We start from the raw sequence: 13,694 nt of genomic DNA, 5'->3' as shown, positions 1-13,694 counted from the left end.
TGTAGTCGTACTAACAAAATATTATTTAATTTAATGACTTATTTGTGTGTGTGCCTTAGGCTTGATTTCAAAAATTGTGTGAGAAAGAATTTAGTAATTGTTTGAGTACTCGTTGCTTCCCCGATGTCAGACTTAATTTTCATCCAAGCTTCCTTGTTCTTGTTTTATTGGTCTCCAATAGCGTTCTTCGTCTACTTGTCTAGGGTCTTTTCCAGTAGGGTTTTCTCTCTCAGGAGGGTTTTCTCCCTCAGGAGGGTTTTCCCCCTCAGGAGGGTTTACTCCCTCAGGAAGGCTTTCTTTCTCAGGAAGGTTTTCTCCCTTATGAGGGTTTTCTCCCTCAGGAAGGTTTTCTCCCTTATGAGGATTTTCTCTCTCAGGAGGGTTTTTTCCCTTATGAGGGTTTTCTCCCTCAGGAAGGTTTACACCCTCAGGAAGGTTTTCTCCCTCAGGAAGGTTTTCTCCCTCAGGAGGGTTTACTTCCTTAGGAAGGTTTTCTCCCTCATGAGGGTTTTCTCCATGACGTAGCTAAATTTGAAAGAGTTTCTTTCAGTAAAATTAACATTTCGTTATATTATAATAAGATAATAACATATTATAATAATCTGCGTATTTATGCAAAATGATTTGTCAGTTTGCATTTTCATATGGTGGGATGTTTTAATTTTTTACTTTACTCGCCCTACGTGCTTGGTCAGTAAAAAAAAACTTCCATCCGATATTTCTCCATAAAGACCACGAGCTCGCTTAATAAGGGCTTAATAAACAGTAATATCAACTGGAGAGATAACTCTACATAAACTCTCTATCATTATGGCGTGTTTTTCGCTCGCGTGAAGGAGATATAATTTATTTTGGATCATGTGAGCACAATTTTACCAGTCCAAGTTAGGGGGGCTTACTATAAAAGTACAAATAATAAACCTACCTGTTGTCTTCTCCACTTCCAGATCAAGCAAATTATACAAATGAAAAGAACAAAACAAACGACAATGATCCATTGAAGAGAAATACTGGTCTTAGATGAAGTACTCGACCAAGTACTGAAACCAAGAAGCCATTCAACTTGGGTTTTGTTTAAAAGAACACTGGCTTCAAACGCTGGGATCAATTTGTAGTTAGGTTTCTCTGCGATAGCAAGCACGACTTTAGTGAACGCTCCTTCTTCCATATAAAGGAGCAACTCCACATACACAGTTCTGTTTGATACACCGCGTTGTTTTCTCGAAGCAATATCGTTATCTGTTGAAAAAATTCAAATCAATGTTCGAAAATACTTCTACTTTTAGCATCGTCAGCTGAATTTTTAATTGGTTATCATATGATTTAGCAATTCTTAATTTGTCGGATGTTTTTCCTTTGGCACAGTATCCGTGACGTAAAGGACTCGCTTTTTCAATCCTGCTATGTATAGTTTTTTGTGAAAACGATAAATTTGTATAGGAAATAGCAAGGTTTCGAGTGCAATTTGGGAAAAACATGCACGAGTGAGATTTTTCAAAGACTATCAAAATTGCACGAGTTCATCACTTCTGACAAAATGGCGCGCTTTGTTTGGCTCATAAACATTTTTGCCGGTCCATGATTAGGGAGCTTTAGCAAGAGTACGACTACGACAACGAGTACGAAGTTTGACCGTGTAAGGGAATCGCACGAGGAAGTTTGTTGTCGTTGTCGCTTCGTGAAAAGGAATATTTATCAAAGCCTACGAGTACCAGAGCCCTCTATTAGTATAAGAGTTGGGACAAACGGTCTGAGGCGAACGCGGAGCCGCCATTTTGGTTCCTACTTGCCAAGTGAAACTATAATAATACTATAGACCCATTGCATGTGACGTCACAATGCCGGTGACGTTACATCTGGAGGACAAGCAAACGCGACATGTAAATAACAAAGCAATATTATTGTTAAGGATGGTTAACTTTTGCGCAATTTATAGCTGTTCAAGGCGTGCTGATAGGGATAAGGAATTAAGTTTTTATCGCATACCAGCTGTGAAAACCAATGCAAGCAAAATATTGCAAGATTTACACAAGGAACGTCGTTCTTTGTGGCTTCGAAGAATTCGTCGGGCAGACATTGATGATTCTAAATGCACGTATTTACGAGTGTGTAGCCTTTATTTTGTTACTGGTAAGCCAATGAGTTGAAAAAAGCTTTGTTGTGTTCAGGGGCGGATCTAGGATTTTTCAAACATCAGTCATAAAACGTCGAAGACGCTCCGCACCTGGGGGGGTCTGAGGCATTCTCCCCTGAGAAATTTTGAATTTCAGAGCCTTGAAAATGCCATTTTCAGCGTTTTAGAGCAATACAAAATGTATTTGTGGGCATCGTTTTGCGTAAAACAACACATTTTGCTTACGTTTTTTCAAAAAAAAATGAAGTGAACAATACTTGAATGTTTTGCCAAATATTTAGGCTCATTATCATGCCAAATATATGGCTCATTAGCATGTCTAGGAACGTAAAATTTATTTTACAATAATGCTATTCAAAACAGATATAGTCTTTAAAATTTCTACCAAGTTGTCAGGCATAGACCCCTAGAGACCCCCATTCAAACCTCTATGTAATGAGTTTAGTTAAGTTAAAAATTTGGTACTACAAGTGACAGTTCATAGATATAGAAAAGCTCAGACTTCAAACCATGCAAGTTTATTGTAACCCTTTACCCATCTCCACATCAGTGCCAGCAAATTCACCTTTTGAGAAAAAACTCAAAATTTTTTCTGCCAAAGATTAAGCAAAAATTATCAGAGTGAAAATTTGCAGTTAAGGACAGCTTAATGCCATAAATGTTTATTAGGCATTTCACTAGACTATTATCTTCTGTAAGTATATGCAAGGTGTGCTATATAGCAATCACTAGTAGCATTGTATTTGCAAATACAAACAGAATGTAACCAACATGTCTTTAATTATATAATTACATGAATGTTAAAATTGGTTCATGTGTCATGCTTACTGGTTATGATAAATATCTTTTCATATGATCAAAGCTTGTTTAAATGTAAATCTGAAATAATTTAGTTTAGAAATTATAATGATCATCAGAAAAATTACCTAGTGATCATGAAAATACTTTGCTGTTTTGCCAAATTTCAAGGTTTATCTGCATACATAGAAAGACATTTTTACTTTATAGAAAATGCTTTTCATACATCAATAGCCCTTTGGAATTTATGGCAAACAATCTGGTATGAGCCGTAGATTAACACACCTTTACATCTCTACATGAGGTGTTCAGTTAGAAAAGGGACAATATGTGACATGGGACAACATTTCATGTATGTGAAATACTCAGGTTTAATACCATTCCAGTCAAATTGTCAAAATAAAAGCTTCATGGATCAGAAGACTCAAAATCACAGGTTATAGTAAACAGCTTCTCATGTAATCAATGTTAGTTTTCTCAAATCTTAAACAATATGTAGTATAACTGTCCAATGATTGAATGATCAATGATCATAAACTGAAAAGCCCCAAACATTTGTTTATGATAAAGTAAATAATAGTATGGCGCCTTATGGCTACAGATTTTTTGTCCATTGAAATATATTTGCAGGAATGTAGGATTTCGCTGCCATATAACGGCCACGATTCCCCAAGCACTAAAGAAATCATAGCTAAAAGTCCTTCGTCAACAACAATTTTAGAAGCATCAATCTGCTTACCATACGCCATATTGACATAAATCGCATCACACACTCGCATAAATTGACTTTGATATATTACATTCATGCATACACTTCACTTGTCCTTTACTTACGATTTTGGATGTAAATTTCTGCTGATAAAACTCAAAACAATGTTGGCTTTCTTTTGAACATCAATGACTGAAATGTCGCTCGCGAGATCGTCTTTGCCAAGCATTTAAAATTTATCCATAAATTTCCACCCTCTTGAAAAATTCACATTTTGGACAGCAGCATTCATGTCAATATATGAATTTGTAAAGATTTCCATAAATTCCATCTGATTGTAGTTTAGTTTCTATCATGCTTATAAAATTACTATAAAACGATCAAACATTCAATTCAGACAGTGAGCTTGACTATGTTAGTTCAGTTGGCTATCAGTCGAAATCCGTCAAACCAATCACAATAAAGCAAAATTCAAATGAACCAATTGTAAGATAGCAATTGGACTCCTTATACGTCCGGCCACCCTTTTATCAGTCGAGACCATTCCAGACTGTCCACTGATCTGGCTATTGACCAATAAAATAAGCGTTTTGACGTTCATAGACTCCTTTATCCGTCGAACCAGTCAAGCCACCCCTTATCAGTCGGTTATTCCAGGTCAATTAAAATTCAACTGATCTGGTTACCAACGAGATATTCATTGTATTAGTCATTAGTTTTCAATAATAAATAATGCGGGATTTTTATCACGAAGTAAATGCGATAAGAAAATAATTAATTAATATGAATAGGTAATTTTTGAATTTCAAACATCAGTCGCGCGACGGATTAGACATACTCTAGATCCGCCCCTGCTGATGCAGTTTCAATAGTTTTCTTACTCCAAAGCTTGTTTTTTAATCGAAGATGATTTCTCATTATGTTCTGAAATTGGTCAATCTACAAACTCTCAATTCTCAGCCACTTCCACACTAAAACAAACAACTACACCAAATCACAGAAATTCTTATGATTTTCCATGTCGTATTTTGTTTTTTTAGTTCATCATTTAAAAATGAAGTAATTATAATTAGGATATTCACTGAAACAGCTGAGTACAATATATTTTTGGTAATAAATTGTACAAATGTACCCTACTTCTGTAGCTCAAAGTAGAACATTACTTCTCTTCTAGACTTGTCAATGATATTTTAATTGTAGGTTTTGTTTATAAGATCACAGAGGCATATCTCTATAATTTCAGCTATTTGGGCTTTTTAATGTATATTACAACTGTTGCTGCCTTTCTCATATATATTAAAATATCGCCGGCTTTCTCATATATATTTAGGTGCTGCTAGCTTTTTGATATATATATTTCACTGGCAATACAAGGCATAGAATTTGAACGAATGGGGCTGAGCCCCCTCCAACAAATCCCTGTTTGATCATTAAACACATAAAGAAGTTTTGTCATTGCTCAACCAATAAATTTAACTCTTTGCTAAATTAAAGATTGGATCAGACTCATATGCTGTATAAAAGACTACAAACAGTAGCATTTATAGCAAACAGACTGTTCTTCAACAACAGAATTGTTTCATGTTATAGAAATAATATATTCATTTTAAAGCAATGCTTCACCAAAATTTTCAGCAGAATCCTTAACAAACTTTATCAGAAATAAACTTTAATACTTTATAAAGTGTTAAAGGCGAAATAACTTCATAAAAAAGAAATAAAACGTTTAAGGCCAAATGCATCTTGGTCAAATAATTGCATATTTCAATAACTAAAAAGTACAAAAGTCTGTCATTTGCTGCTGAGCAAGAAAATTTTGTGATCTTTCAGAATAAAAAATGTCATGCTTAGATTAAATTGGGGGGCATAAGCCACTCACTACCATTAAATTGTTACAAATCTTGAACACAAATCTCTCAGGACCAAATCTGCATGATTACTATGATTCGAAGTTTCAAACAAAGTCTTGTCAAACTATTTGATAACACTGATGCCAGGATAACATTGCCGCTTGCCACCAAGCTTAAAGATCTTGAAAACTTGTTACAGAGTCGGAACATAAGCCGAGAAAACACGTTCACGTACGAAAAATACTTCTTACAATGGGTCACGATCAATTTGAAGAACGAACTAGTAAACCGCAAACGAAGCACAAACCAATGAAATTAAATCACGTCTGCCGCAAATCATTAAAAAAACGCAAAGAGCTTGCTATTATTCCTAACATATTTGATACTACCAATGAATAAGCTTAAATTGCCTTCTTCTTTTGCATATAAACCCAATTTCCCTGCCATTGTGAACAAAACAACAAATGGTATAAAATGACACAAACGAACACAACCAGGGGCGGATCTAGAGTATGTCTAATCCGTCGCGCGACTGATGTTTGAAATTCAAAAATTACCTATTCATATTAATTAAAAAATCATTAATTATTCTTATTTTCTTATCGCATTTACTTCGTGATAAAATCCCGCATTATTTATTATTGAAAACTAATGACTAATCAATGAATATCTCGTTGGTAACCAGATCAGTTGAATTTTAATTGACCTGGAATAACCGACTAATAAGCGGTGGCTTGACTAGTTCGACGGATAAAGGAGTCTATGAACGTCAAAAACGCTTATTTTATTGGTCAATAGCCAGATCAGTGGACAGTCTGGAATGGTCCCGACTGATAATAAGGGTGGCCGGACGTATAAAGGAGTCAATTGCTATCTTACAATTAGTTCATTTGAATTTTTGCTTTATTGTGATTGGTTTGACGGATTTCGACTGATAGCCAACTGAACTAACATAGTCAAGCTCACTGTCTGAATTGAATGTTTGATCGTTTTATAGTAATTTTATAAGCATGATAGAAACTAAACTACAATCAGATGGAATTTATGGAAATTTTACAAATTCATATATTGACATGAATGCTGCTGTCCAAAATGAATTTTTTCAAGAGGGTGAAATTTATGGATAAATTTTAAATGCTTGGCAAAGACGATCTGAGCGACATTTCAGTCATTGATGTTCAAAAGAAAGCCAACATTGTTTTGAGTTTTATCAGCAGAAATTTACATCCAAAATCGTAAGTAAAGGACAAGTGAAGTGTATGCATGAATGTAATATGTCAAAATCAATTTATGCGAGTGTGTGATGCGATTTATGTCAATATGGCGTATGGTAAGCAGATTGATGCTTCTAAAATTGTTGTTGACGAAGGACTTTTAGCTATGATTTCTTTAGTGCTTGGGGAATCGTGGCCGTTATATGGCAGCGAAATCCTACATTCCTGCAAATATATTTCAATGGACAAAAAATCTGTAGCCATAAGGCGCCATACCATTATTTACTTTATCATAAACAAATGTTTGGGGCTTTTCAGTTTATGATCATTGATCATTCAATCATTGGACAGTTATACTACATATTGTTTAAGATTTGAGAAAACTAACATTGATTACATGAGAAGCTGTTTACTATAACCTGTGATTTTGAGTCTTCTGATCCATGAAGCTTTTATTTTGACAATTTGACTGGAATGGTATTAAACCTGAGTATTTCACATACATGGAATGTTGTCCCATGTCACATATTGTCCCCTTTTCTAACTGAACACCTCATGTAGAGATGTAAAGGTGTGTTAATCAAGGCTCATACCAGATTGTTTGCCATAAATTCCAAAGGGCTATTGATGTATGAAAAGCATTTTCTATAAAGTAAAATGTCTTTCTATGTATGCAGATAAACCTTGAAATTTGGCAAAACAGCAAAGTATTTTCATGATCACTAGGTAATTTTTCTGATGATCATTATAATTTCTAAACTAAATTATTTCTGATTTACATTTAAACAAGCTTTGATCATATGAAAGATATTTATCATAACCAGTAAGCATGACACATGAACCAATTTTAACATTCATGTAATTATATAATTAAAGACATGTTGGTTACATTCTGTTTGTATTTGCAAATACAATGCTACTAGTGATTGCTATATAGCACACCTTGCATATACTTACAGGAGATAATAGTCTAGTGAAATGCCTAATAAACATTTATGGCATTAAGCTGTCCTAACTGCAAATTTTCACTCTGATAATTTTGCTTAACCTTTGGCAGAAAAATTTTGAGTTTTCTCAAAAGTGAATTTGCTGGCACTGATGTGGAGATGGGTAAAGGGTTACAATAAACTTGCATGGTTTGAAGTCTGAGCTTTTCTATATCTATGAACTGTCACTTGTGTATTTCTAACTTAACTAAACTCATTACATAGAGGTTTGAATGGGGTCTCTAGGGGGGTCTATGCCTGACAACTTGGTAGAAATTTTTAAAGACTATATCTGTTTTTGAATAGCATTATTGTAAAATAAATTTTACGTTCCTAGACATGCTAATAAGCCATATATTTGGCATGATAATGAGCCTAAATATTTGGCAAAACATTCAAGTATTGTTCACTTCATTTTTTTGAAAAACGTAAGCAAAATGTGTTGTTTTACGCAAAAACGATGCCCACAAATACATTTTGTATTGCTCTAAAACGCTGAAAATGGCATTTTCAAGGCTCTGAAATTCAAAATTTCTCAGGGGAGAATGCCTCAGACCCCCCCAGGTGCGGAGCGTCTTCGACGTTTTATGACTGATGTTTGAAAAATCCTAGATCCGCCCCTGCTGCATGACGTATGTTATGTACAATTTTATAACACGATTGATCTAAAGACAAAACAACGACAAAGAAGAAACACAAAACTCTTTCATAACAATAATAGTTGTTGCAAAAAAAGCTTGTCAATGCCTTTATAAGAGAATCCTTTATAACAGCACCAACCAAAACAAATGTTGTACAATCACTTTCACATTACACATAAATTTAAGCGATGAAAAGTTCCTTACTTATAATCTAGGACCTACGTGTGCATTCCTTTCCATCTCCTTGGTAACCTTCTTTACAGAGGCACTTGTAGCTGTCTGGGCCAGTGTCACTACACGTTGCATGCTCATGGCAATCATCTCTGTCAGTTCCACATATTACTAACGCTAATAATGACAATTATACAAAAAATTCATCAGTTTATTTTAAAAATGCTATTATTCCTGACAGTTCAAAGAATATTGCCAAAAGCTATAAGCGTTGCAAGTCCTAAGTCGTGGGCTGGATGCTAGAAAATTGAATTGAATTATTAACAAGGTTGTTGGTGAATCCTCCTATCACTCTTAACTTTCTCCTACACCAAAATTTTTAGGTAGACTAACAAATTTAAAGTTGTTCAGTTTCTATGTAAATAAGATTATTATAACCGATGATGCAATGAGACCTTTGTAATCGGCCACGATAGCCAATCATAATTCACACAATTTTTTAAATAGTTTTCTTCTTTTATGAAAAAAAATGCATTTATATTTTCATTTGCGTATATTACAAACAAAACTAATTTCAACTTGTATGGCAAAAGTTAATTAATAAAATTGTAATAAAATGGCACCATTTCTACCTCGACAAGTCTTTCCATCACCAGAATAATTTGGCTTGCATTTACAACTGTAAGTCCCATTTCCATTGTCCATACAAGACGCCAGATATGGATGACAATCGTCAGCCAAGGTAGCACATTTGAATTGAGCTGAAAATAATTTATTTGATTAAAATTCGCATTTTCTTTCCAAGATTCGACTGGCAGATATTACACATGTTAGCACGATCCCTTTTTAGGAGAAACTAAAGACATTATAAACAATAAAGATGACTATCACACTCATTGACTTTGACAATAAAAGGAAAGGGAGGGAAGGAGAGCTTGAGACGGCCTTTCTTCGCAGTAATAACTTGAGTTTACTGGCGCAGTAAAAAATGTTTAATGGTATGTTCAATTTGGCGATGTTTATCTAGAAAATGCACGATTGTCTTTAAAAATTGGGTATACGATTGTTTTGAATGTTTATGGCTACTTTTCACAGCATACACAGTAAGCACTCTTTGTGCTATAAAATACATTCACGAAATTTTCCCAATTTTGTAGATTTAGAGGTAGTTCGTCCACTTTTACCGCTAAAATTTCCTTGAAAGATTTGCTCCTAAATTTGGTTACCGCAAACGTGGTTTTTCCGTAATTCAAATCGGCTTCTACCACATTTAATTTTGGACAAGTTGTTATGCCCCCTTCAAAACTTCATGTAATAACAACATGCACTCAAAGAAATATAACTCGTGATTGAAGCGCGAAGCCTTTCGCAGGAATAAGTTTCCCATAGAGGCATAGACTATAGAAATGATATCTTTATTAAATTAAAAGGACTTACCAACGCACTTCTTTCCGTTACCAACGTATCCATCTTTACAAGTACACTCATAATTAGGGGGAGTGGTGTCTTTACAGACTGCGTGTTCAGGATGACAATCATCTCTCTTTGAGCCACATGTTGAAGGAACTATAAATTACGTTATCACGAAAGTTACAACATACATGTAGCAAAAATATTTCATGTTTGATCGGTAGAAAACAGTGCGAGTCATTTTGTTAATTGTTGGGAAGCAATACAGTGAGCAAAGATAATAATCAAAACAGAGATGGCGAACTTTTCTTAATTTACTTACTCCAAAAGTGTTGGTAGTTGTACATATTTGATTATATTTATTTTAAAGTCATAATCAAGCAAATTTTCAAATTCCTAATCAAAGCAAGCCAGAGGTCCTTTAGTACATACAGAAAAGGAATGCACTGCTGAAATGTTTCTAAGCCTATCAAAGTGCGCAACTTCACCGGAAGAGGCGCTAAAAATACAAGAAACCCAGTCGACCATGCTTCTATGTAAAGAAAAATCAACCAAAACCTCGAACATTATTTAAGATGAGTAAAAGTTGCAAAGATGAAACCTGGGAACATTTTGGTAAAGTTAGAACGAAAATTAAATCGCTATACTGAGGTAACTTGTGAAGGATAATGTCATAATTACCTGGACAGAAGCGGATTAAAAAGTCGTCGACACTTTCAGCTAACTGCTCAAAACTTTCGGTAAGGAGAGCATTAGCTGGTGATCTAACCATGTCTCTAACTTCTTGTTTCGCCTTATCGTCACGCAGACCAACGCCAACCGCGAACACATTCAAATATTTACGGTTATGGAATGGTATCATTGCTTCCTTTACAGGCAAGAAACCTTCATAAGGAAATCAGGAAACAACTAAAGCAACGTAGACTTCTCAAAATGACGTAATGATTACCGGATGAAGAAGTCGGCATTTACAAAAAACTTATACTTAGTTTAAAGAATAAAAATACATGTGCGTTAACGCATGACTTCAAGTGTCTTATATCCCATCAAAAATGTAGCCGTTACCTTTACACTTGTTCTGTTAATGATGAGTAACAAAATTATAAACTCTGAGTGAAACTATAAGTAGCGACAGCAGAAACTTTGTCTACTTTACTTTATGCACATGTGTATATAAACGTATTATTTCTCAGTTGTATTCCAATTAACAGTTTGATTACATTATATGCTAACTTGTGTTTTTCATACAATAATTTGTGTGTTGTGCCTTCCACAAGCATGAAATCATTTCAGGTACGTGTGTTAGGTTGTAAAAGATGTGATCGTGCTTTGTTATACAAAATAAACGGAATTGATACAGGTATAACTAATCCAATTAGGAAAGAAGATGTTTCTTATAAAGAGCTCTAACAAAAAATTGCAGCTACTTGCCAAGACATCATAATCAATGCAGTTATTAAAGTTAAACACGAATCTTTGGAATAGGCACAAAAACACGTTAAAAGTAATTCACAAGTCGATCATAAGCCAAACAAATAACTTAAAGTAATAATAAAGATTAATGGAAAAGATGAATTAAAAGAAATTTTTGGCAGCAATAACGAAGTCCCTCTTTCCTACCTCTTCGCCTTGATTCTATAGTCTGTTTTCCAACAGTTATGACCATGAATACCTTCAGGACACTTGGATCATTTACACGTAAACCAGCTGCTTCAGTAACCACTTTCGTATCAGCCAACTTCAGAGCTTTGTGTGTCTTGGTACGGCCACCAGGATATGGTCCGGGCATTTCTTTAGCAACTTCAACAAATTTTCCAGGTTCTTGACTTTCTTTAAGAGTTATTCGCAATGTACCGTCTTCGCTAAATGTGACAATAGCACCTTGACCAATCACCTTGCCTTCATCATCTCTTTCCCCGATCTTTAATTTTTGGCCAATCTCAACGACAAAATCCCTCATGAGTTCATAATCCTGGAGGCGAATGCTTCCAGAACGATGAAGTACAAGTATCAGATCTGTTTTCGCACATTTTGCTTTGGCAGTTGAAAGAGCTAAAAAAAAACATCAAGTTGTCAATTTCCATATTTCTCTATATTATGATTCCGTTGAAGTTTTCATAAATGCCCACAAAGCATTTCTACTTTTTCCTCTTTCAAAAATATAGCCATAGTCAAGTGATTACATTTACATTTGTTAAATAAATTTAAGGTTTTAGATCACATTCAAATTCAACGATTCAATTGAAACATGAGATCCGTAAATTTTTTTGTTCGCAATTTAGACTTTTTGTTCGGAGTGCACATGATGAAGTGTAAATTTATCTAAGTGCAACTTATAGTTATTTTTAATATCTTTCTCAGAGATGCAAAGGCAAATGTGCCACGACTAATGTGGGATCCACAAAAATGGACGTTTGCTAAAACTTCTTAACAAGTGCATGTACTTTGATACGGCAAAGTATCCAAAAATACATAAGTTCTTCATACAATTATCATAATTTACACCGACATAGACATATTAACATATTCATAACACATTATGCAAGTTGTTTTTAAAAGTTGCCACGAAAATTTTATTTCAGAAACAATTGCTTCTCTAACAGTTGTAACCACAACGAAATCAAGTTTAGGTTTTAGTATTGAATATATTATTTTACCTTGGCAACTTCGTCCACTGCCAGTATAACCTGCATCACAAGAGCACATGTGAACGCCGGGACCCATGTTAATACATGACGCATTTTCACCACAGTTATTGAAATCAGTTTCGCAATTATTAATGGCTGAAACAAAAATTGAATAATTAATCAACAAAAGCTGCTTCAGGTTCATTAGACCTGTCCAGCAAGGTGCGAAGATCATATCTTCATTTAATTTCAAACACCGCACTGCATATAACATTCTTTCAAAAGCTGCCGTAGATAGTCACGCGCTGTATTTTAAAACTTCACTGAATGCTTCATAAAATAGCTAAAATTTTTGTATGTTGCATTCCTATTAACAATTTCATTGCATTATCAAAACCTCTTGCTCTTTTCTCTGTCATTTGATACGAGTCTAACTAGAAATTTAGTCTTTTTGCAAGGACTGAATTTTCCTATAAACATAAATCTTTTACCAACTTACTCCTCACCCGCATTTACACACAGTTTATGAGAAACTCCTGTCAATATATGCTATTGTGCCATGGTATACGTACTGGGAAAACAAAACAGGCTCATTGTTTCACACACATACATCTGTATAGTATCAAATTGGCTGATATTTGAATGACAACAAAAGAGAGTCAAAGTTAGAGCAGGTCGAAAGGCAATATAAAAACAATATTTAAAGGTGTGTAAGTATTTTGGACCAGTCATTAGATATGACACGACTTCTCTTTTCTAAAACACTCAATTATTTGCTCAGTTGACAGCAGCTCTAAATTCTAAACTTTAGAGAAATGCATTTTAGAGACTATGAGTTTGAAGCCAGTCATTTATGATAGCAGAATGACTTTAAATGAAAGCACAACAAGCCAGAGTTTATTCTAAAAACTAGAAGCTCTATTATACAAGCATGCGAATAGATCTCTCACCCAAACAAATCTTTCCATCTCCGGTATAGCCATCGTTACAAGTACATGAATATTCACCAGGTCCCGTGTCTGCACACGTGGCATACCTGTGACAATCATCTTTTGGAGTGCCACAAATCGCTGCCACTAAAACAAAATACAATAATTTACAGAAGATAGAGAAAGGAAAACATGTTTATGTAAAATGATATGCTCACATTTTCG

At 34.6% G+C, this 13,694-nt stretch overlaps 1 protein-coding gene across 1 annotated transcript in view; it reads right to left on the bottom strand.

Moving 5' to 3' along the window:
- Window positions 1-13,694, bottom strand: part of LOC124449478 — a 41,766-nt gene that overhangs the window by 10,274 nt on the left and 17,798 nt on the right. The window contains exons 7-15 of the mRNA XM_047000399.1: window positions 13,491-13,616; window positions 12,571-12,696; window positions 11,534-11,965; window positions 10,595-10,798; window positions 9,941-10,069; window positions 9,136-9,264; window positions 8,555-8,680; window positions 926-1,239; window positions 138-525 (exon numbers count right to left, since the gene is read on the bottom strand). Coding sequence (XP_046856355.1) covers window positions 138-525; window positions 926-1,239; window positions 8,555-8,680; window positions 9,136-9,264; window positions 9,941-10,069; window positions 10,595-10,798; window positions 11,534-11,965; window positions 12,571-12,696; window positions 13,491-13,616 — 1,974 coding nt within the window. The remainder of the gene's footprint in view (window positions 1-137; window positions 526-925; window positions 1,240-8,554; window positions 8,681-9,135; window positions 9,265-9,940; window positions 10,070-10,594; window positions 10,799-11,533; window positions 11,966-12,570; window positions 12,697-13,490; window positions 13,617-13,694) is intronic.

Source organism: Xenia sp. Carnegie-2017, unplaced genomic scaffold, assembly GCF_021976095.1.
Source record: "Xenia sp. Carnegie-2017 unplaced genomic scaffold, XeniaSp_v1 HiC_scaffold_23, whole genome shotgun sequence".
NCBI classification, from domain to species: Eukaryota; Metazoa; Cnidaria; class Anthozoa; order Malacalcyonacea; family Xeniidae; genus Xenia; species Xenia sp. Carnegie-2017.
This window is presented reverse-complemented; position numbering and strand designations above follow the sequence as displayed.